Source organism: Anoplopoma fimbria, unplaced genomic scaffold, assembly GCF_027596085.1.
Source record: "Anoplopoma fimbria isolate UVic2021 breed Golden Eagle Sablefish unplaced genomic scaffold, Afim_UVic_2022 Un_contig_7024_pilon_pilon, whole genome shotgun sequence".
NCBI lineage: Eukaryota > Metazoa > Chordata > Actinopteri > Perciformes > Anoplopomatidae > Anoplopoma > Anoplopoma fimbria.
The window spans coordinates 21,183-47,038 of record NW_026550603.1 but is presented as its reverse complement, the minus strand read 5'-3'; the positions used below and the strand labels follow the sequence as shown (position 1 = coordinate 47,038).

The window sequence follows — 25,856 nt, the reverse complement described above, 5'->3', positions numbered from 1 at the left end:
CTCCTCACAGCTCAAACAAGAGTCTCTCAGGATCAAATCCAGCATCTGTGGAAAAATCATTACAACTTGTAAAGAGTTGCTTTGACAACAGCCTGAATTCTGTTGTTTGGACCAGATAGTTTAGAGGATCCATGCACGCCCCTCTTTGTCACCTTGTCTTCTTGTATCTGTAGACGAGGAGGGAACAGATGATCAAGCAGGAACCTTTGCAGTAAATGTTGTGTAGAGTTTAGCTTGAATAAATACATTCACTAAGACAACAGAGTCTGACCTGAGAGTGTTTTTATTCATCACTCCACTTTGTTGATCTGGTTGAACTTGTCAGTGTAGTGCAAATAGTTGGTGACATCCCATAATTCCCAGCACAGCTCCACCCAACTGCCACCTGACTAGAGGTCTAATCAGCCAGAGTGGTTGAAAACAGCTGTGTGGCTGTGCAGAGACTTTAAATTGTAAATAAACTATAACTGTATCTGTCAGATACATGTAGTGAAGTAAAAAGTACAACATGTACCTCTGGGATGTCGTGGAGTACAAGTATCAAGTAGCACAACATGAAATACTGCAGTAAAGTACAAGTAGCTCATCAGTGTACTTGAGGAAATGTTTTCACATTGGAACAGAGACAGAAATGTGTCACATGAGAAAGACTCACATTGTTGATCTGGTTGAACCTGTTTGGGCGGGACAACTTACCCACATACCCGTCTTAATCTGCGTTCCAAATCAAATACTTTTTATCTTTACTTTTAGGACATACTGCAGCTTCCTCACAGAGTACATACTGCTGCATGCAGAATGCATTCAACTGGGACGTACTACATCCTCCCAACATGGCACCTTGAACTTTGACCCTCTTGCTCACATATCTGCTGTGCAAAGGATTTTGGGTCAGAATAGCCCGGAAAGCATGCTGGCTTGCGAACAGCTAAGTTGTGAACAAATGTGGAACACAAGCTGTGATTCCTGCAGCAAACAGCCCCAAGGTGGATCCAGCACGACCACTGTCAGAAAACACCTGCAGGAAAGCCAAGATATCCTCAAGGGAGCAGGAAGGTGGTGTGAGGCCCTTGATCCTAATTTCATCTGATCCTCATTCATTCATTCATTCATGTGCAATATAAATCCAATGTATCCACTGTGCAATATTAACACCCGTTCTGTTCGTTTGTATCATACTTTAGTTATTTTTGTTGTTATTTTTTACTTCTTTATTATACTTTTACTGTGTCATTACATATTTCGGCCTTGAGGGGATGGAGCCCTCTACCTGCAGAGCAGAGGGCAGGTCCGGTACCCACTAGGGCCGCTAGTGATGCAAGGTGCAGGACCCACCCGGTGCCTGGACTCTACGGAGCTACCAGTAACATGAACAGGTGCTGCTTTGAACCCTGTTGTAGTTGCATCATCAGGCGCAAAGGGGGGCAAGGCATTCAGCAGGATGGAGGGCCAGGTCGGCCAACGGGGGACACTGGTTGTTTTCTCTATTTGTGAATGAGAGAGAAAAGGTGATGATCTGCCCACGTCAAGACACACTGCTGCCCTGTGTAGGGCCGGGGATTAGAGGGCTCCATCCCCTCAAGGCCGAAATATGTAATGACACAGTAAAAGCATAATAAAGAAGTAAAAAAATAACAACAAAAATAACTAAAGTATGATACAAACGAACAGAACGAGTGTTAATATTGCACAGTGGATACATTGGAATTTATTATTGCACATGAATGAATGAATGAATGAATGAGGATCAGATGAAATTAGGATCACAGGGTGTTCCACATTTGTTCACCTTCCTGCAAGCCAGCATGCTTTCCAGGCTATTCTGACCCTGCACAGCAGATATGTGAGCAAGAGGGTCAAAGTTCAAGGTGCCATGTTGGGAGGATGTAGTTCGTCCCAGTTGAATGCATACTGCATGCAGCAGTATGTACTCTGTGAGGAAGCTGCAGTATGTCCTAAAAGTAAAGACAAAAAGTATTTGATTTGGAACGCAGATTAAGACGGGTATGTGGGTAAGTTGTCCCGCCCAAACAGGTTCAACCAGATCAACAAAGTGAGTCTTTCTCATGTGACACATTTCTGTCTCTGTTCCAATGTGAAAACATTTCCACAAGTACACTGATGAGCTACTTGTACTTTACTGCAGTATTTCATGTTGTGCTACTTGATACTTGTACTCCACGACATCCCAGAGGTACATGTTGTACTTTTTACTTCACTACATGTATCTGACAGATACAGTTATAGTTTATTTACAATTTAAAGTCTCTGCACAGCCACGCAGCTGTTTTCAACCACTCTGGCTGATTAGACCTCTAGTCAGGTGGCAGTTGGGTGGAGCTGTGCTGGGAATTATGGGATGTCACCAACTATTTGCACTACACTGACAAGTTCAACCAGATCAACAAAGTGGAGTGATGAATAAAAACACTCTCAGGTCAGACTCTGTTGTCTTAGTGAATGTATTTATTCAAGCTAAACTCTACACAACATTTACTGCAAAGGTTCCTGCTTGATCATCTGTTCCCTACTCGTCTACAGATACAAGAAGACAAGGTGACAAAGAGGGGCGTGCATGGATCCTCTAAACTATCTGGTCCAAACAACAGAATTCAGGCTCTTGTCAAAGCAAATCTTTAATGGTAAATGATGGTAAATCGACTGTACTTTTAAACTTTTCTAGTCTTCTGACCACTCAAAGCGCTTTTACATTACTAATCATTCAATTCACACCCATTCATACACTGATGACAGGAGATACCATGCAGGTGCCACCTGCCACCTGTCAGGACCCTAACTAACATTCATACACATACATACACCGCAACTGCGGGAGCAATTTGGGGTTAAGTGTCTTGCCCAAGGACACAGTGGACTGTCAAACCGCCGATCCTCTGATTGGAGGACGACCCTGCTTTCCACTTTCCACCCACAAGTTGTAATGATTTTTCCACAGATGCTGGATTTGATCCTGAGAGACTCTTGTTTGAGCTGTGAGGAGGTTTGTGTTCACAATGACATCTGATCCTGTGAACGCAGCTCAGCTCGACTGAGACTCAGTCCAACCAGTCAGACTGCATACTTTGATGGTGACGTGAGGACACACCCTCTCTGGTGAAGGATAAGAAGCTGCGTCACTTCACTTCATCTGATAGAAGTTTAAGCTGAAGTGAAGCACGGAGCTCCTTTTCTACACAGACCTGCTGAGGACAGAAGAGAGCTGCACACTGATGAAGTTCATGGCTAAAAGTTCAGTAAGTGGAGCTGTGATTGGTTGAAATGACCTCATTGATTGTTGTGAACGTGTGATTGTTTAAAGCTGCTATCAAACTAAAACGTCAGCTGGGAAACAGAAATGTTGAAAACCAGATAAATGTTGTTTTAAATTATGACACTGTGATGAAGAAGATGAGCTCCGTCTGATCTGGGGTCTGTCAGGACTGTTACTGATGTGGAGGGGAAGGTAGCAGACAGACGAGCACTAGGACCCAGCAGGGACCAGAGAGCTCACCTGGGCCTTTGTTCCTGCACTGAAACACACCTGAGAGACTCTGTTTGCTCTCACCTGCTGCTTTCAACCCTTTAAGTCCACAAAGCTTCATGTTCATTTCCTTATTTGATTTTCAAGAGATTTAGTCTACACTGTGTGCACATTAATCAGCAGGTTGAAGTCGACCTTTTTTTCTCAACTTTCTGAGAGTTTTTCTATTTTACTTTTCTGTGTTAAAGAGGAGCTGAGCAGCAGAGACGGAACGTTTTCTCGTGTGCTTTGAGTTTTAACTGTAAAAACAACTAAATGTATAATTAACAAAAGGTTTGTTCACTTCAGTCTTTAGTCTGAGCAACAACAAGCCAAAGGGATTCAGCCCACACTGATAGGAACCAGAGAGAAGCAGCTGATAGAGGAGAAATGATGTGAAGGATGAATGAGTGATGATGTGCTGATGATGATGATGTGCTGATCAATGATTGGACGGATGCTTTCAGCTCTGCTCTCACTGTTTCCTCTACAGATGAAGGTAGAAAGTCTCTGATAGCTGATGTGGATGTGAATTCAGCAGCAGATAACAAGGTCACATGATTGATTTTGGATTATTGGACTAGCTGCCACTGCATGCTCTGACTGGATGTAGTAGACTTGGAGAAAGAGGAACATTTCAAACGTTGAAGAGCTTTTTAAAGTCAGTCAAATAGAAGTGAAAAGTGACGTCATCCCCAAAGAAAGGCAGTCGGTCTTCATTCTTGTGTTGTGAGCTCACAGTCAGTGTTACTGTTTTACTCTCAGACTGACTTCAGATCAGAAGATGAGTAATCGTGTGGAGGAAGAGGAGGACAGAGCAGAGTCTCTAGTCTCCGGCTGTCTGTCTATAAAGAGTGATCAGTCCAAAGATATTCCTCTGTACTTCAGTAATGAACCTGGACCCTCAGACACAAAGTAAGAGAACTGCTGCTAACTCATTAATAGGAGTCATTTTCAGTTACTGTACCTCTGACAATGTTTTCTGTTGATTTAGAGATTTTAAGTTGAGTTTGAGGTTCTTCCTCTTATTACCAGTGACCGCTGTCAGTCACCTAGAAAAGCTGTAATGTAATCTAAGAGGACTAATACAAACGTTTAAACCTTCTAAATATCAGCAGTAACAGTAGTTTGTGTATTCAGAGCTCCTTTAATGTCTTTGTTGTTATCAATGATTCATTATGAATAAAATCATGTTTGTGTTTGCAGAGTTCAGTACAGACAGAGAGCAGAGTCTCCAGTATCCAGCTGTCTGTCTATGAAGAGTGATCGGTCCAAAGATCAACCTCCAAACTTCAGTAATGAACCTGGACCCTCAGACACAAAGTAAGAGACTGTTTTTACTGTGAGCTGACCTGATGAAGATGATGCATTGAGGATGAAGAGAAAATATTCTGCTCAAGATTTATAAAAAAAGATTTATATTGCTGATGCAGAACTATTAGTGCAGATACTGTTTCAGACTAAGATGATCTTAGTCTGGGTTTTATAGCCACAAACTACTGATGTTTTTCTCTGGAGCAAAACACCCGAGAACCTCCATTTCAGAATTTACTCTTCAACAAAATACTCATATATTTCTGCCCAAACGTTATAGTCACTGTTCATAATGTGGAAGAATGTGCATCAAATGTTTAATTCATTTTCTCATATTTGACTCTAATCAGCTGTTCAGACCTACCAGGTGCTTCTTGAATCAGTGCACATCATAACTGTGCAACATGTGGTGAAAAAGCATTTGTAGAAAAGCTTTGCTCACTTTGATTCTGTGTGTTGATGTTTGAGTTTGTTCTTTAAATAACTACTAAAAATGAAGCTCAAAGGTTTATTTCCTAGTGGTTCAGAGCTTTCAGCTGAAAGCTTTAAATCATTAGTAAGTGAACCTTTGAGTTTAGATTCTCTCCTCCATATACAGCGGCTAAAATAAGTATTGATCACGTCTTCAGGTCTGGAAACAGGACTTGTTGTTTTAATACAGGGACACTTGTTGGATGACAATGATGTAAACACACAAAGGTCATGCTAAACCTAATGAATAAAACACATTTTAATAAAACGTTTTTAGTTTTTATAAATTTTCAGTGACTTCAAGATTAACGAGGTCGAGTTAACGGCGCTGTATTAAATATTCGGATTATATATTTATTCATATCTCATCAACTACTATCATCTTTTTAAAGATCTAGAGGAGGGATAATATAACCTGGAGTCAGCTGCAGGTGGATTAAAGGTCGTTATTGTTTCAGAAGCGTCTCCGCTAAAAATACGGCCCTAGTCTGTTTTTTACGGAGTCGTGGTTTGTTGCAAAGAGCAGATCGATCCGGGCAATATACCTAACAGGCTCTGTATGAGAAATATGAAATACATGTGAGGATGAAAGTATTTTAACAACTGAAACACAGACACAAATCTTTGATCCGTGATCATAAAAAACTATAAACAATATATGTAAAACACTTTGAAGTTCTTTTGACTTCAGAAAGTGATGATGACTTTCTAACCTTCACGTCTTTATATGTTCTCTCTTGTTTCTCTGTTTCAGCAGATAGAGGTCTGCAGGAGGTTCTAGATGAACATAAGATCAGTCTGAGGAGGAGATGTGAACGTGTGACTGAAGGAAGTGATGAAACAGGAAGTGGAACCCTCCTCAACAGGATCTACACTGAGCTCTACATCACAGAGGGACAGAGTGAAGAGGTTAATACCCAACATGAGGTGAGGCAGCTTGAGTCAGCTTCCAAGATGAAGACCCTCCATGACACTCCAATCAAGTACCACGACATCTTTAAAGCCTCACCAGACCAACAGAGACGCATCAGAGTCGTTCTGACCAACGGCGTCGCCGGCGTTGGAAAAACCTTCTCAGTGCAGAAGTTCACTCTGGACTGGGCAGAGGGTTTGGAAAACCAAGATGTCAATCTGGTGATTCTGCTTTCGTTCAGGGAGCTGAACTTGATCAAAGATGAGCAGTACAGTCTTCTGAAGCTGCTCCATGTTTTCCATCCAACATTACAGAAGGTCACAGCAGAGAAGCTCTCTGTCTGTAAACTTCTGTTCATCTTTGATGGTCTGGATGAAAGCAGACTTTCATTGGATTTCCACAACAACGAGGTCGTGTCTGATGTCACACAGAAGACATCAGTCAACGTGCTGCTGACAAACCTCATCGAGGGGAATCTGCTTCCCTCGGCTCTCGTCTGGATAACTTCCAGACCTGCAGCAGCCAATCAGATCCCTCCTACACGTGTTGACAGGGTAACAGAAGTACGAGGCTTCACGGACCCCCAGAAGAAAGAGTACTTCAGGAGGAGATTCAATGACGAAGAGCTGTCCAGCAGAATCATCTCACACATCAAGACATCCAGGAGCCTCCACATCATGTGTCTAATCCCAGTCTTCTGCTGGATCACTGCTACAGTTCTGGACCACATGTGGACTACAGACCAGAGAGGAGAGCTGCCCAAGACCCTGACTGACATGTACTCACACTTCCTGCTGGTCCAGACAAAGAGGAAGAAGCAGAAGTACCATGAGGGACACGAGACGAGTCCACAGGAGCTGATGGAGGCTGACAGGGAAGTTCTTCTGAAGCTGGGGAGGCTGGCGTTTGAACATCTGGAGAAAGGAAACATCATGTTCTACCAAGAAGACCTGGAGCAGTGTGGTCTTGATGTCACAGAGGCCTCGGTGTACTCAGGAGTTTGTACAGAGATCTTCAAAAGAGAGAGTGTGATCTTCCAGAAAACAGTCTACTGCTTCGTTCATCTGAGTGTTCAAGAGTTTCTGGCTGCCGTCTACATGTTCCACTGTTACACAGACAGGAACACAAAGGTACTCGAAGACTTCCTGAGAATTACATTTCTGGAGGACTTTCTGAAGAGAGCCATGGAGAAATCCCTTGAAAGTAAAAATGGCCACCTGGACCTGTTTGTCCGCTTCCTTCATGGCCTCTCTCTGGAGTCCAACCAGAGACTCTTAGGAGGCCTGCTGGGTCAGACAGACAACAGTCCAGAAATCATCCAGAGAGCCATCAACAACCTGAAGGAGATGAACAGTGATAAAATCTCTCCTGACAGAAGCATCAACATCTTCCACTGTCTGATGGAGATGAACGACCTCTCAGTACATCAGGAGATCCAAGAGTTCCTGAAGTCAGAGAACAGATCAGAGAAGGAACTCTCAGAGATCCACTGCTCAGCTCTGGCCTACATGCTGCAGATGTCAGAGGAGGTTCTGGATGAGTTGGACCTGAAGAAGTACAACACATCAAAGGAGGGACGATGGAGACTGATTCCAGCTGTGAGGAACTGCAGAAAGGCTCAGTAAGTCCAGATGTGATTAACTTCATGAATCCGTGTAGATCAGGAGTTTAGTTCTTCAAATATAGACAATATAATGTTTTCCAGTTTTATTTAGTCACAGATGTTCTTGTTGTTTCAAATGCTGACATGCAAACCTGGTAAAACAAATGAAGGACTTTAGAGGTTGTGTTTGAGGTTTAAGATTTAAAGTCTGCAGGTACGAGAGAGATGAGAGTTATTGTTATATGTATATATGTTAAGATAAGATCAGCTGGACCACTGATGGGAAGCGCAAATGTTCATCAAAACAGGAAGGAGGAAGTAAATATTAAGTGTCCTTTTTTTTATAATATTTTGTAATATTTGTGTCATGACAGACTTTCTAGCTGTGAACTCTCAGAGACTCACTGTGAAGTCGTGGCCTCAGCTCTGAAGTCCAACCCTTCCCATCTGAGAGAGCTGGACCTGAGTAACAAAGACCTGCTGGATTCAGGAGTGAAGCTGCTGTCTGCTGGACTGGAGAGTCCACACTGTAGACTGGAGACTCTGAGGTCAGACACCATTCTTTACTTCTGTTCTGAGATTAATATGATGTGAAAGTTGTGACGACATTAAACTACAGACATCAGGCTTATATTCTTCTGATCCACACTGATGCTGAGGTGGAATAGTTCACAAAGTCCTATGTCCTTTCCTCACCACTTCTCCTTGACCTCCATGGAAGACGTCATGAGGTCAAGGAAAGAAGTGAAGGAGAGTTCTTAAGGACTTAGGAAAAGTTGACCGTGGTACTCAGAGAATCCCACTGCACTTACGCAAGACTACAGATGTTTGTTTTTTAACAAAACTTTATTTATAACACATACAAAAACGATTACAGTTACAAACTCAATGTTGTACAATTCAAGTAAGGATTCTTGTCCACACAGAATCATCTCTCCTAAGAGGATGTTTTCAATGTGTCATCAGTGAACAATTAAAGAGAGGCGATGGATGTTATTGAAGACCGAACGGTGCGTCACTTAAACGTTGCTGCTGAAAGTTTGTGCCACAGTCATTGTCTCCTTTTCTTTCATAAAGGAAGGTCCAGTGTTCCCTATGCTAAAGGAGATGAGAAAGGAAGCACTGAAGCACCTTTCCTTAGCATTTAGAGAATGGGACCAGCTCTCATCATGACTGCTACTCAATACTTCTGGGTAATTTCACTCAGTTAGGAAACTTTACTGAGATAAAACAGACTATTTGACGTGGTCTAATCCACTGACTGTGGCAGAGCAGTGTTGAGCCACACATTTAAAACCTGAATATAACAAGAAGAATACGACACTGGAGGATTCACTCTGAACCTCTGCAACACTTGATTTTCATCTTTTATTCCCCATCAGCTTTATTCTAATAAATGATAATAATAAAAACATAAAACCAGAGGCCATTTTGTGATATGATCACACCAGTCATGAAGCTAAATCAGATCAGGGGCTTAAAGTGTGTGTGGGGGACTCCTTCCCTACCTCCTCCCCCTACTTCCTGTCCCCTTGCTCTGACCACACCCATCTTCACTTGGATCTCAACTACACACCTGTAAAGTTCTGTGACTGCATCTCACACGGTGGAGACTCTATGGCAGAGACTAAATCTGTCCACAGACAGACAGAAGTATTAACACCTGGTAAAGTCCTCAACCCTCCTATGTGGTAGTTCCTGCTACAGTCGCTGTCTCCAGGACCACATGTTGCCATGGTGACACACACACAGACTCACAAGGTGAAGACAACACCAGCGTCTCCGTCAAGGCTGGTAACAATGAAGAGTGACGATCAACAGGGACCCAGATGTCGGACACTGACTCAGAGGTGGAAGGATAAAGGAAGCTTTACTGACTGGTTGCAGAGAATGAAGGGGGAGGGAGGAACTCTGAGGGTGGAACGCTAGAAGATAATCAGAACAAACAACACTCATGCAGCCTGAGATGTGAAACTTCCTCTATAACTGAGTCAAGGATCTGGAGATGAGAGGATGAAGAACCGGGTGGATCTACTGCAGAGATGAGGAGCTGATGGACTTCAGGTGTGTGACTTTAAACAGGTGAGGAAGCAGGACAGCAATCAGACCCTCAGAGAGAGACAGACAGGAGGACAGGAGACAAAGTAAAGACACAAGAAACACAAGAACGATCAATATATAAAGAATCTCTATTTACACTGTCAGACTACAACAAATATCCAACATGTTTATGAATATATATGAGGTTAATACTGACTGAAGAGTTTAAACTGAAGTTGCTTTGATTTTATGACTCCACTATTATTAAAGAAATATTGTTCACATTTCCTCTAAATTCATCCTGACATATTTAACATCTTTGAAACTTTGGACCTTTAGTTGAATCTTCAGTTTTAGTTTCTGTGTGTTTTTGTTTGTGTTTGACTTCACAACCTGAGTTTGTATAGATGGAGCCTCTGGTGGAGGTTAAGAGGTGGAGTCACTAACTCTTTATTGAAATAGCAGCACGTTGTCATTAATATTAATGAGAGCTCTTTTTCACAGTTTCTAACTTGCATCCTGTTGAGTTCAGGTGTAGTTTCCATTTTCTAAACTTCTACATTCTGAACCTTCTTCATCTCTGAACAGATTATTAAACATTGAATGATTTCAAGAAGGAACGTTGTCGTCTAAAGTTACATCATTTATTCTTTATTCAGGTTGATGAGCTGCAGTTTGTCAGAGATCAGCTGTTCTTCTCTGATCTCAGCTCTGAAGTCCAACCCCTCCCATCTGAGAGAGCTGGATCTGAGTTACAACGACCTGCAGGATTCAGGAGTGAAGCTGCTGTCTGCTGGACTGGAGAGTCCACACTGTAGACTGGAGACTGTGAGGTCAGTTCACTGACTCTGTTACTATTATAGATCTAATATGTTTATTTAACAATTGAACCTAATTTACATAACTTACATCCATAAGGTCCATGTTTCTTGAACTAAATTGAATCTGCCGACATAAAACAAACACACACACACACACACACACACACACACACACACACACACACACACACACACATACATAGATACACACACACACACACACACACACACACACACACACACACACATAGAGATCATAACATATTTCAAGATGCAGCTGTTTAAAGGATCAATATAGTACTGATCGTCTAGTTCCAGACTTGACTGAGATCAGCAGCACGTTATTAATCTGTGTTGACATCAGTAGGTGTATGAATGTTGTGGTGACATCTGGATGATGTCTGTAGAAGGCTGACATGATGATGATCAACAATAACACAATGACAAAGAGAAAAGCTCATTGATTAGGACATAGCCATGTTGGGCTACACATTTAAAACCTGAAAACATCTGATTGGATCATAGATTGATTTTTATATCCATCATTTATTCTTTATTCAGGTTGAGGAACTGCACGTTGTCAGAGATCAGCTGTTCTTCTCTGGCCTCAGCTCTGAAGTCCAACCCCTCCCATCTGAGAGAGCTGGATCTGAGTGACAACAAGCTAAAGGATTCAGGAGTGAAGCTGCTGTCTGCTGGACTGGATAGTCCACACTGTAGACTGGAGACTCTGAGGTCAGACACCATTCTTTACTTTTGTTCTGAGATTAATTTGACGTGAAAGTTTTGTTGACACTAAACTACAGACATCAGGCTGATATTCTTCTGATCCACACTGAGGCTGAGGTGGAATAGTCCACAAAGTGACGTCCTATGTCCTTTCCTCACCACTTCTCCTTGACCTCCATGGAAAATGTCATGAGTGAAGGAAAGTTCATAAGGATTTAGGAAATGTCGACCATGGTGCTCAGAGAATCCCACTGCACTTACACTAGACTACAGATGTTTAACTTTATTTATAACACATACAAAAACGAGTACAGTTACAAACTCAATGTTGTACAATTCAAGTAAGGATTCTTGTCCAAAACAGAATCACCTCTCCTAAGAGGATGTTTTCAATGTGTCAATAGTGAACAATTAAACAGAAACGGTGGATGTTATTGAAGACCGAACGGTGCGTCGCTTTAAACACCAATGATTCCTTCCCTACGTCCTCCCCCTACTTCCTGTCCCCTTGCTCTGAACACACCCATCTTCAATTGGATCTCAACTACACACCTGTAAAGTTCTGTGACTGCATCTCACACGGTGGAGACTCTATGGCAGAGACTAAATCTGTCCACAGACAGACAGATAGAAGTACTAACACCTGGTAAAGTCCTCAACCCTCCTCTGTGGTAGTTCCTGCTACAGTAGCTGTCTCCAGGACCACATGTTGCCATGGTGACAAACACACACACAGACTCACAAGGTGAAGACAACACCAGCGTCTCCGTCACTGGTAACAATGAAGAGTGACGATCAACAGGGACCCAGATGTAGGACACTGACTCAGAGGTGGAAGGATAAAGGAAGCTTTACTGACTGGTTGCAGAAAAGGAAGATGGATGTGGGGGGATCTTCATTTTCAGTTTCTGTGTGTTTTTGTTTGTGTTTGGCTTCACAACATGAGTTTGTATAGATGGAACCGCTGGTGGAGTTTAAGAGGTGGAGTCACTACGTCTTTATTGAAGTAGCAGCACGTTGTCATTAATATTAATGTGAGCTCTTTTTCACTGTTTGTATTTAACAGTTTCTAACCTGCATCCTGTTCAGTTCAAGTGTTTGGAGTTTCCATTTTCTAAACTTCTACATTTTGAACCTTCTTCAGCTCTTGACAGATTGTTAATTATTAATAATAACTTTATTTATATAGCACCTTTAAAAACAGAGTTTACAAAGTGCTTCAACAGACAAGGCAGCAAAAGGAAGACAATTAAACAAAAGATAGCTCAGATAAACTAAGGTAAGACTTACACCCAGATAAAGATAAAACAGTACAATAGATGAAACAATGAAAACAATCTATAGGATAAAACTAAACTAAGAAATAACAAGTGAGAATAAATAAAATGAATAAAATTAAATGAAATAATGATAAAATAGTATATGAAAAACAAATAAGATGGTAAAGCCAATAATAAAATGAAACCTTAAAGTGACGATATCACATGAAAGCCATTCTGTAAAAATGTGTTTTAAGAAGTGATTTTAAAGAGATTACTGATTCTGCAAGCGTTATCTCCTCAGGCAGGTCGTTCCAAAGCCGAGGGGCCCTAATGGCAAAAGCACGGTCGCCTTTAGTTTTCAGTCTCAACTTTGGAACAGCCAGAAGGGCCCCACCTGGGGATCTAAGTCTGCAAGCTGGCTTATAAGGGGTCAACATTTCTAATATATATGTTGGGGCCAGACCCAGACGTGCTTTAAAAGTGATTAGTAAAATCTTAAAATCATTTCTGAAACGAACAGGGAGCCAGTGAAGAGAAGCCAGGATTATAGGTGATGTGATCTCGCCTGTTAAAACCAGTAAGAAGCCTAGCTGCTGCGTTCTGAACTAGTTTGAGGCGAGAGAGTGACTTGTGGTTGATGCCAGAGAGGAGGGAATTACAGCAGTCCAGTCTTGAAAAGATAAATGCATGCATGATTTTTTCCAGGTCAGGGTGAGTGAGGAGTGGTTTTATTTTGGCGATGGTTCTGATTTGAAGGAACAGGACTGGACTATTTTTGTGATGTGGGGTCTGAAACTGTAATCGGAATCAAATAGAACTCCGAAGTTTATTGAAGTGGATTTTATATTTACAAACAGAGGACCAAGGGCATTTACAATAGGAGTGATGGGGTTTTGGGGACTAAATAAAATTATATCTGATTTGGAATTATTGAGTTGAAGAAAATTTTGTGCCATCCAACAGTTGATATCCTTAAGACAGTCTAAAATAGCAGCTAGGCTTCTTGGGTCGTTGGGTCTCAGTGGAAGGTATATCTGTGTGTCGTCTGTGTAGCAATGAAAAGAGACCTTATGACGTTGGATGATTTGACCTAGTGGGAGCATGTATATAGAAAATAGAATTGGACTTAAAATAGAACCTTGCGGTACACCACAGGTAATGTTGGAAGTAGAAGATGAGTAATTACCTATGGTGACCGAGTGGGTTCTGTCTGAGAGGTAAGAATAAAACCAAGTGCAGAGTGCTTGATGCCAACCCAGTTCTTAAGACGATTGATTAAAATGGCATGGTCTACCGTCAAAGGCTGCACTTAGGTCTAAAAGGATTAAAATCGAGCTCTCCCCCTGTCAGCTGCTAAAAGGAGGTCATTGGACACCTTGAGGAGGGCGGTTTCCGTACTGTGTAAAGCTCTTAAACCTGACTAAAACTTCTCGAACACATTATTAAGACATATAAAAGCTAAAAGTTGGGTTGAAACCACTTTCTCTAAAACTTTTGATAAACACAGAACTTTAGAAATTGGCCTATAATTGCTGAGAACCGAGGGATCAAGATTAGGTTTCTTTAAAAGAGGTTGTACCTCAGCATGTTTAGGAGTAGATGGAATAGTTCCTGTTGCTAATGAACTATTAATAATCAATAAAATACTGGGACCGTCTGTATCAATAACCTCTTTAAGAAATTTAGTTGGTATAAAATAAAGGTTACACATGGTTGATTTCACACGGGATATGGTTTCATCTAAAAAGAAAAGCGATACAGATTTAAAACTGCTAAAATAACTAAGAATATTCCTACTGCCGATTTCAAGAAGGAACGTTGTCATCTAAAGTTACATAATTTATTCTTTATTCAGGTTGAGTCGCTGCATGTTGTCAGAGATCAGCTGTTCTTCTCTGGTCTCAGCTCTGAAGTCCAACCCCTCCCATCTGAGAGAGCTGGATCTGAGTGTAAACACGCTGCAGGATTCAGGAGTGAAGCTGCTGTCTGCTGGCCTGGAGAGTCCACACTGTAGACTGGAGACTTTGAGGTCAGTTCACAGACTCTCTGTTACTATTATAGATCTAATATATTTATTTAACAATTTAACCTAATTTATGTACAAACATAACTTACATCCATGAAGTTGTTAATTTACTTTTGTTCATGTTTTTTTAACTAAATTTAATCTGCAGTCATAAAAGACTTGTGTTTCTTATAGAAACTATAGAAAATGTCATCTGTTAGTTTTTAAGGTAAAGTAATGTTTATAAATGGTCACATATGTAAACAGAAGATCCTCTGAAATAATATTTGTTTTAAATTGATCAAGTTTACTTAATGAAGTAGAAATATTTATTTGGTTTCTGTTCATTTAAATGTTTTCACATATACACACACACACACACAAAGAGATCATAACATATTTCCAGATGCAGCTGTTTAAAGGATCAATATAGTATTGATCCTCTAGTTCAGACTTGACTGAGATCAGCAGCATGTTATTGATCTGTGTTGACATCAGTAGGTGTATGAATGTTGTGGTGACATCTGGATGATGTCTGTAGAAGGCTGACATGATGATGATCCACAATAACACAATGATCCGGGACATGTGTACACATGTCGCATGTGTACAGATTGTAAAGCCCTCTGGCGCAAATTTGTAATTTGTGATTCTGGGCTATACAAAATAAACTGAATTGAATTGAATGACAAAGAGAAAAGCTCATTGATTAGGACATAGTGATGTTGAGCTACACATTTAAAACCTGAACACATCTGATTGGATAATAAATGGATATTTATTTTTATTCTTTATTCAGGTTGTGGAACTGCAGGTTGTCAGAGATCAGCTGTTCTTCTCTGGTCTCAGCTCTGAAGTCCAACCCCTCCCATCTGAGAGAGCTGGATCTGAGTTACAATGACCTGCAGGATTCAGGAGTGAAGGTGCTGTCTGCTGGACTGGAGAGTCCACACTGTAGACTGGAGACTCTGAGGTCAGACACCATTCTTTACTTCTGTTCTGAGATTAATATGATGTGAAAGTTGTGACGACATTAAACTACAGACATCAGGCTGATATTCTTCTGATCCACACTGAGGCTGAGGTGGAATAGTCCACAAAGTGACGTCCTATGTCCTTTCCTCACCACTTCTCCTTGACCTCCATGGAAGACGTCATGAGGTCAAGGAAAGAAGTGAAGGAGAGTTCTTAAGGACTTAGGAAAAGTTGGCCGTGGTGCTCAGAGAATCCCACTGCACTTACACTAGACTACAGATGTTTGTTTTTTAACACAACTTTATTCATAACACGTACAGTTACAAACTCAATGCTGTACAATTCAAGTAAGGACTCTTGTCCAACACAGAATCACCTCTCCTAGGAAGATGTTTGCAATGTGTCAATAGTGAACAATTAAACAGAGACGGTGGATGTTATTGAAGACCGAACGGTGCGTTGCTTTAAACGTTGCTGTTGAAAGTTTGTGCCACAGTTATGTGATGTCATTGTCTCCTTTCCTTTCATAAAGGAAGTTAAAGTGTTCCCTATGCTAAAGGAGATGAGAAAGGAAGCACTGAAGCACCTTTCCTTAGCATTTAGAGAATGGGACCAGCTCTCATCATGACTGCTACTCAATACTTCTGGGTCATTTCACTCAGTTAGGAACCTTTACTGAGATAAAACACTATTTGACGTGGTCTAGTCCACTGACTGTGGCAGAGAACAAGAAGAATACGACACTGGAGGATTCACTCTGAACCTCTGCAACACTTGATTTTCATATTTTATTCCCCATCAGGTTTATTCTAATAAATGATAATAATAAAAACATAAAAACCAGAGACCATCTTGTGATATGATCACACCAGTCGTGAAGCTAAATCTGATCAGGAGCTTAAAGTCCTCCCCCCTACTTCCTGTCCCCTTGCTCTGAACACACCCATCTTCACTTGGATCTCAACTACACACCTGTAAAGTTCTGTGACTGCATCTCACACGGTGGAGACTCTATGGCAGAGACTAAATCTGTCCACAGACAGACAGACAGAAGTATTAACACCTGGTAAAGTCCTCAACCCTCCTCTGTGGTAGTTCCTGCTACAGTCGCTGTCTCCAGGACCACATGTTGCCATGGTGACACACACACAGACTCACAAGGTGAAGACAACACCAGCGTCTTTGTCATGGCTGGTAACAATGAAGAGTGACGATCAACAGGGACCCAGATGTAGGACACTGACTCAGAGGTGGAAGGATAAAGGAAGCTTTACTGACTGGTTGCAGAGAATGAAGATGGATGTGGGGGGAGGATCCGGCTGGTGGAGGCAGAGGTAGTGGGGAGCTGGTGAAGGTGAAACCAGGCAGAGCGAGGGATGAGAGCGTGGACAGTGATCCTGTGGCTCAGAGAAGAACGCTAGAAGATAATCAGAACAAACACCACTCAAGCGGCCTGAGACGTGAAACTTCCTCTATAACTGAGTCAAGGATCTAAAGATGAGAGGATGAAGAACCGGGTGGATCTACTGCAGAGATGAGGAGCTGATGGACTGCAGGTGTGTGGCTTTAAACAGGTGAGGAGGCAGGACAGCAATCAGACCCTCAGAGAGAGAAAGACAGGAGGACAGGAGACAAAGTAAAGACACAAGAAACACAAGAACGAAACACATTTCCTCTACATTCATCCTGACATATTTAACATCTTTAAAACTTTGGACCTTGAGTTGAATCTTCAGTTTCAGTTTCTGTGTTTTTGTTTGTGTTTGACTTCACAACATGAGTTTGTATAGGTGGAGCCACTGGTGGAGTTTAAGATGTTGCACGTTGTCATTAATATAAATGAGTGCTCTTTTTCACTGTTTGTATTGAACAGTTTCTAACCTGCATCCTGTTGAGTTCAGGTGTTTGGAGTTTCAATTTTCTAAACTTCTACATTCTGAACCTTCTTCATCTCTGAACAGATTATTAAACATTGAATGATTTCAAGAAGGAACGTTGTCATCTAAAATTGCATAATTTATTCTTTATTCAGGTTGAGGAGCTGCAGGTTGTCAGAGATCAGCTGTTCTTCTCTGGTCTCAGCTCTGAAGTCCAACCCCTCCCATCTGAGAGAGCTGAATCTGAGAGGAAACAACCTGAAGGATTCAGGAGTGAAGCTGCTGTCTGCTGGACTGGAGAGTCCACACTGTAGACTGGAGACTCTGAGGTCAGTTCACTGACTCTCTGTAACTATTATAGATCCAATATGTTTATCTAACAATTTAACCTAATTCATGAACAAACATAACATACATCCATAAAGTTAAATATTTGTTTTTTTGTTCCTATTCCATATTTCTTGAACTAAATTGAATCTGCCGACATAACACAAACACACACACACACACACACACACACACACACACACACACACACACACACACACACATACATAGATACACACACACACACACACACACACACACACACACACACATAGAGATCATAACATATTTCAAGATGCAGCTGTTTAAAGGATCAATATAGTACTGATCGTCTAGTTCCAGACTTGACTGAGATCAGCAGCATGTTATTAATCTGTGTTGACATCAGTAGGTGTATGAATGTTGTGGTGACATCTGGATGATGTCTGTAGAAGGCTGACATGATGATGATCCACAATAACACAATGACAAAGTGAAGATATCATTGATTAGGACATAGTCATGTTGAGCTACACATTTAAAACCTGAACACATCTGATTGGATCATAAATGGATTTTTATCTTCATCGTTTATTCTTTATTCAGGTTGATTAACTGCAGGTTGTCAGAGATCAGCTGTTCTTCTCTGGCCTCAGCTCTGAAGTCCAACCCCTCCCATCTGAGAGAGCTGGATCTGAGTCATAACAACCTGCAGGATTCAGGAGTGAAGCTGCTGTTTGCTGGACTGGAGTCTCCACACTGTAGACTGGAAACTCTGAGGTCAGTTCACTGACTCCCTGTTACTATTATAGATCTAATATGTTTGTTTAACAATTGAATCAAATTATGTACAAACAAAACTTACATCAATACATTTCTTGATTTATTTTTGTTCATGTTTTTTTAACTAAATTTAATCTGCAGTCTCAAAAGACTTCTGTTTCTTAAAGAAACTGTAGAAAATGTCATCTGTTAGTTTTTAAAATAAAGTAATGTTTTTAATTTTTGGTAAATGGTCACATCTGTAAACACAAGATCCTCTAAACTAATATTTGTTTGAAATTGATCAAGTTTACTTCATGAAGTAGAAATATTTATTTGGTTTCTGTTCATTTAAATGTGTTTTCACAAATAATGTTTAATCATTGATATTTACCTTTATTAACATACACACACACACACACACACACACACACACACACACACAAAGACATCATAACTTATTTCCAAATGCAGCTGTTTAAGGGATCAATATAGTATTGATCCTCTAGTTCCAGACTTGGAGCAGCATGTTATTGATCTGTGTTGACATCAGTAGGTGTATGAATGTTGTGGTGACATCTGGATGATGTCTGTAGAAGGCTGACATGATGATGATCCACAATAACACAATGACAAAGTGAAGATATCATTGATTAGGACATAGTCATGTTGAGCTACACATTTAAAACCTGAACACATCTGATTGGATCATAAATGGATTTTTATCTTCATCATTTATTCTTTATTCAGGTTGAGGAGCTGCGGTTTGTCAGAGATCAGCTGTTCTTCTCTGGCCTCAGCTCTGAAGTCCAACCCCTCCCATCTGAGAGAGCTGGATCTGAGTGACAACAATCTGCAGGATTCAGATGTGAATCAGCTGTCTGCTGGACTGGATAGTCCACACTGGAGACTCTGAGGTCAGTAGAGGGTTGGAGTCGGTCCATGCTGGTTCCAGCAGTATTGTTCTAAACACAGATCCAGTATTTCCTGTAAACCTCCAACCTTCTCAGTGAAGCTGTGAGAGGAGAACGCTGACAGGCTTCAGGATTGGACAGAAAGACAGACAGAGAGAGAGAGAACAGTCAGCCAATCAGAGGAGCCAGAAGCTCGTTGTGATCATGTGTTTGATGTGAAGACGACTGTTGTTGTTGTTGTGTTCATGTCTGCAGGAAATCACAACACGTATAGAGACAGTGGTCCTCATTCATCAATCTGATCTGTTCTCCTCATTGGAATATTTCACAGTAGATGAGACATTCAAGTGTCACTGAGACTGTGGTTTTTATCAGCTTTGACCCCTAACAGCAGTGACTCTCTCATTACAGTGAGCAGTGAACACCTCTCTGTTTCTGCAGTCATGGTGCGTTCAGGAGCCTCAGCTCTTTATTTCCACTGTGTGCTGGAGTGAAATGTGCAGAGTGAACAGACTTGATGTCCAAAGTGTCTGCAGGTGTGTGAGCTTCACTCCAACACGTTAAGATGAGAGCTGAAAGGAAGCTGCTACGCTGCTCAGACTGAAGTCCCTGCTGCTCTTTATACTGGAGGTGCTGCTTCACTGACTGACAGCTGATGAAGGGAGTCTCTGGAAACACTGACTCATCTCTTCTCTTCTTCTTCTCTCTGCAGATGGAAGTCATCTTAGTCAGAGTGAGTCCACCATGGTCTCTGTGCTCCTCTGGATCTGATCAGAGGATCATCCGTGGATCTGGACTCCTCCAGTCCTGCTGCTCCTCACTCCACCACCTCCTCCACCTGGACCTGGATTTAGTTTGCCCCTTTGATTCCTTCATGTATTCTGAAGCTAAAGTGTCTCTGCAGATGAGTTCTGTTCATGACAGCATAACAGTAGATGAACACATTTAAATGGATGTTCCTCCTTTGCTTTCTGTTGCAGCTCCCCCCTGTGGAACGATGAGGTTCTGCAGTTCATTTACACATATTTCTCAATAATAGTTGGAGTTTATATCACATGTATAAAGTTACATTATTACCACCAATACCAGCATTTTGTCCTATAATAACATATACATATTTGCTTATATCAAACAGAAAGAGAAGATAAAACCTGAACCTGAATTCAATTAAGGCTTCACTTTAGTTTCTCAACTGACAAATAAATCAGCAGCTTAATATTTTCAGTTTATATTCATTAATCATGTACAAACAGGAACATAATAACCCTGACTATCTGGTTGTTCTTTGGTTCATTACAGTTTAATGTTTTTATATAATCAAAGTTTTTATATCTTTATGTATTTGATGCTTTTTTTCCTTTTTGATCAATAAAGTTGATTACTGATGTAAAATGAGCCTCAAATGGAGCCGTGATCTCTACATGAAGTTACATCCTGAGTTCTTCTGTCTGTTAATAAATCAATTCATGAAAATGAAAACCACCTCGACTGCTGTTTAGAGCTCAGTCCTAATGAGTGGATTATTAACAGTTGACACTAAACTGAGTTTAGAGAAAACTAAAGATATGAAGAAATGTTAAAGATTCATCTAGTTAGACAGCAGAACTCTCAGAGTGAATTAGTCTTATTGAACTTTAGAGTGCCTTTACAACATTTTTCCTCTTCCCTGATACAGACTTTTCTCTTTACTGGAACAGTTGGAATTGGTTGCAAAATTAATGTTAAAGGCGGACTTATGAAATTAACTTGAATAAATCCATTTGTTTGAAGGAGCCGTTTTCACAGCAGTATAGATATTAGAGATGAAGTATGAGCTGTTTAAATTCCTAACACTAGCTCTAAGCAGCTTTTAAAACATAATCAGAACGACTGATGCTAAGAGATTTTTGTTTTTTAACAAAGCAAATTATTAAAGGCGCTTTATTTTAAAACGTGAAGTTTCATGTCTTATTATTATAAAGCAGGTATATGTCCAAATAATAAAGTTGCAATATTGTCACAGTATTAAAACCTTGAACACACAGAGAAATGCACACGTATTCAGACACTGTGCCTTTAAGAGAGCTGTAAGGATTTCATTAAGTCTGTGATGTCTGCGTTTCAGACAGAGAGTGAATACAGGTGTATTCAGACATAATAATGTCAATCTATTAGATATTGATGTTAAAGTGACTCTTTAAAGTTGGAATGGATCGTCAATGTGAGGACTTTTTCCTCATGATGATTATGCTTTTTTCTTACAATGTTCAATAGCGCACAATAACTAATCATAGAGGAAAGTGGGACAGCAGCGTTTCCTGACGGTTCAGATGATCTCTGTTTGTGTGCACAGTCAGTCTCATTCTAGTAACTTTATGATGCAGAAAAACAGTTGAGACAGCAGCTACAGGCTGGTGAAAAGTGATGCTCACTCTGGAGAGCTGACGTCACCAATAACTATAAAGATCCATGTCTCATTTATTTATTAAAACTTTAAAAAATGAAACCCTGAAACAGAGGTTTTGGTCCTCTGCATACTCTGCACCTTCATGACCAAGGCACACAGTCTTTTTTATGGCTGTTTGATCTTTTTTATTATTATTATTTTACTAGTGTAGAATGAGATAAAATGAGGAAACGTTGATCCTAAATGAAGGATTCTATCTTAAAGTTAAAACATGCTGTGAAAGTAGAGCCCAGTGCTGGAAGCCCCGATCCTAGCTTTGTGCTAGCAGCTTCCTCAAGTCCTGTGTAGGAGACTTAGAGTCTGAACTCACTCTCTGGTTCACTCTCTGTTCACCATATAGGACAGACAGTCACTAGTTCACTCTAGAGGGAGCTGTGCATTGAGATATCTCAACTTATGAATCACCATCAGTTTGTGTCATTACTGATATGCAATGCATTATGGGATTTTAATCAGGAAGTAGTGCACTATTCATCCACACTGCTTTTTTTCAATTGTGCAATTTGTGAGGCTTATAAAAAGAACATAAAATACAATTAATAATGATAATGTGGACACTTAAATGAGTGGTGAGTAAATAAAGAGCAACATAGAATAAACTGGGAGTCATGGATCCTCATTTACAGAGCTCTTTAAAACAGTAGCACACTTTGTATGGGAGAGTGTGAGGACTTCTGTTTGTCATCTGTTCTCTTTACAGCTGAAACTCATCAGCTTCAGTGGGTGTCCCACAGAGGGGAAGGAAACAAGGCAGGGAGGTGCATGATGGGACGTTTTTTTTTTTTTTTTTTTAAATAAGGACGCAGGTCATTTCAAACCTGTCTTTAAACACATGTACATTTCATGCAACCGGTTTGCAGATCCAGTTGCTTTCTGTGTCCTTCCCCACACTGCGTAGTATCATTCATCAGTAGTAGTTCAGGTGGTTTGTAGCTCTGTTGAGGTCGGTGATCCATAACAGGAAGTATTCCTTGTTCTTTTTCTGTGGCAGTAGAATCATCGTCTCCTGGTGAAACAGTGAAGGGCGGGACTATTTAGTCACGTTTACAGGACATGCTGCTGCTTATTGTTGGTCACATATTAATGTCAGCACTTGACACATTTACTACACATAAACACATTCTGAACATAAAACTTTACATTCAATATAGCTGAGGTGTTATTAACTAACTATTTGACTGTTGTAGATCAGAGCCCAGGAAAAAGCCTGGCTAAAGAGAAGAAGAAAAGAGGAAACATGAAGACGGTGGAGAAAGAAACTGGTAAGTTGTAACATTCTGCAGACTTCAGAGCTACTGTGACGGTGATTTCTGTGACTGTGTGCCAGCTCTGCAGCAGCTGGAACGCATTAACTCTCATCACTTCCTTTGATATGTTGATGGCAGTAAATGTGATTAATAATATGTTAATCAGTCTGCCTTCCAGAGTCAGCTGTGTACCCACACAGACACAGAACAGATCAGATATGTGTTCCTGGTCACTTTAAGGCTCCTTAAACATAAATCAACACACATTTAAACGTTGAATCAGGGCTCCACATTCATTGTAGCAGTAGGAGGTTTGTTTGTTTGTTAACCCTCCACTATACCGTCATATACTGTGTTCATTACAACCAGCCATTTAGCAACCAAAACGCTCTGTCAAACCAACATGTATCTGGTTCTCATGTCTCCTCCTGTTCGCTTCCTTTCTTTATGTGTTGGACATTTCAGTTGTTCATGTTTTATTCAGTATTCTTCACCTTTCCTCTTGTTTCAGGTTCTTCACTCCTTCCTTTGTGTGTTTTCCCGCCTTTCTGATTGTCTGCCCCGCCCCTGATTGGATGCACCTGTGTCTCGTCACCTCCACCTCCACAGTGTATTTAAACCCTGTGTTCCTGTCTCTGTGCCACTTTGTCTTCATCCTTTCTGTTCCTGTCATTTTCTTCTGTTGATGTTTCTGTTTTTTTAGTGAACTTCTACTTTTAGAGATTAGAAAAATAATAGTCACAACTGAATTAATGACCAAGATATCCTAAGGATCAGTACTGCTTAGTGACACTAGATGGCACTAGAGCACAGTGCAGAACAATGAGCGTCCTCTTTGGCTCCCCTTCATGTGTGTGTTTTTTGTAAAGAGCATTATTAAAAGACAAATAAAGAAATTAAGGGACATTTTTCTGAGTTTTAATGTCGTTCTTTCTTCAAAGTATCTTTATTGAATTAGTTTACATGCAAGACACAAACCCCTGATGAACAGCAGCAACATGAAACAGGAGAGTTTACACAGTGATTCAGCAGGAGGTTCTCTAATACCAGAAAACAATCTAAGTAATCAGTTCAAATGTGCTTTCTGTACAAATGAGTCATGTTTGAAAGGCTACTATCTACATCACCAGAAATCCAACATGGACGCACCAGAAATCCAACATGGACGTTCCAGTCTGCTCAAAGTAAAAACGCCTTCCAACCAGTCCACACCCACCGATAATCATCACAGGGATTCCCCCATAAATACAGGAGGTCCACTTCATAAACGCTCTCACTCACTGTTTCCATGGAGACACTGTTCTCCTCATCCTGGATAAACTCCTGGATCTACTGCCTTCACTCCCGACCTCCATTAAAAGAGTTGTAGTTCACAACCGGGAGTCTGAACGCACCAAAAACTATTGTGACCTCCTGTTGGAGCGGTTTAAAGGACTGTGGAAAGACTGTTTTTATATCAGACCCTATCCCCACTCTTGGTGGTGGAGCGGAGCGCTTTAGCAGACTCCTCAGCCTCCATCCATGGCTCCACTCCACCAGCAGGACTCACAGCATGGCTTTTACTGACTGTTCTGGGATCGTGCCTCTCTGTTTAAAAGAGACAGGATCCACAGCAGTCCCCCACATGACTGTCATCATCCACACAAACACTAAGCAGACGGATCCCCCTCTACGTCAGCGTCTACGTCACAACCTCAGCACACTGATTCCAATAAGAGCTCCCCCCACAGGTCCCTCATGGTAGCAAATGTCAAGTCACCACTTTCATCCTCTACTTCTGCACAACAGTCAGCTCTGATAAAGTGGAGCAGTAATCTCAGTCCTATAAGCACCATCACCTCCTGTCACAGAGCCTCTGCAGCACGCTCTACTACACCCCCCTCTGGTGAGAACCACAACAGTTTCATTCACATCACCCTGCAACCTCTGCTTTCTACGGCTCATGACCGTAAGCCTGCTTATTTTGGCCTTTTTAAATATCACATCCCTAAATAATAAGTCATTTTTATCTCAGGATTTTATTCACATCACAGAGACACGGTTGTCTCAGGGAGGGGGTTGATGTTATCTACAGGAAGGTTGTTTTATGCACTCCCATTTCACATAGCTGTTTTACCTCATTTGAACATCTTGGTTTTATAGTAAACTATAAAGTTCCAGTGATCATTTTATTATGCATCTGAAAAAGAGCTTAACAGGCCTGTTTAGGTACGGCTGGTTAAGAAGTCTCACGGCCGAGCCACACTCTCTGTATCTCACGGTTAGTGTTCCACACACAGTGTTGTTGCTGCTGCCAGCGCTTCTTTCTACATGGTTTGCCTTTCATAACTGCCACACTGTTTCATTTAATTATGAATGGAATTTTTATTTAATTCAAATACAAAAGGGTTAAGAAGCATGTGCTCATTCATAAATAATATGAACAATCCACAACTGAAAGTCGGTACTCTTTAAATTTATGGAGTCGAGCAAGTAATTGTATTTTCCTACACTGTCCTCCAAATATTTCAGAATAAAAGCCTTGTGTTAACCAGTGAAGGGATTCTGTTAGCAGAAAGATGCTAACAGACTTTTATTGTTATATTAAGTGAAGAGTTAAATAAATGTGAACTTGTTTCCTGCCTGTGAAATGTTTTACAGATATAGACATT

General features: G+C 40.9%; 1 protein-coding gene across 1 annotated transcript; it reads left to right on the top strand.

The window, feature by feature from the left end:
- Positions 1–4,278: 4,278 nt before the first annotated feature.
- On the top strand, positions 4,279–20,240 carry LOC129115120 (NACHT, LRR and PYD domains-containing protein 12-like). Its single transcript, XM_054626834.1, is given in 11 exon segments — positions 4,279–4,435; positions 4,727–4,895; positions 5,185–5,201; positions 6,001–7,839; positions 8,196–8,369; positions 10,521–10,694; positions 11,244–11,417; positions 14,529–14,702; positions 15,478–15,651; positions 18,443–18,616; positions 20,225–20,240. Coding segments are annotated over 11 exon segments (3,216 nt in total). The 5' UTR covers positions 4,279–4,304.
- The last annotated feature ends 5,616 nt before the right edge of the window (positions 20,241–25,856 follow it).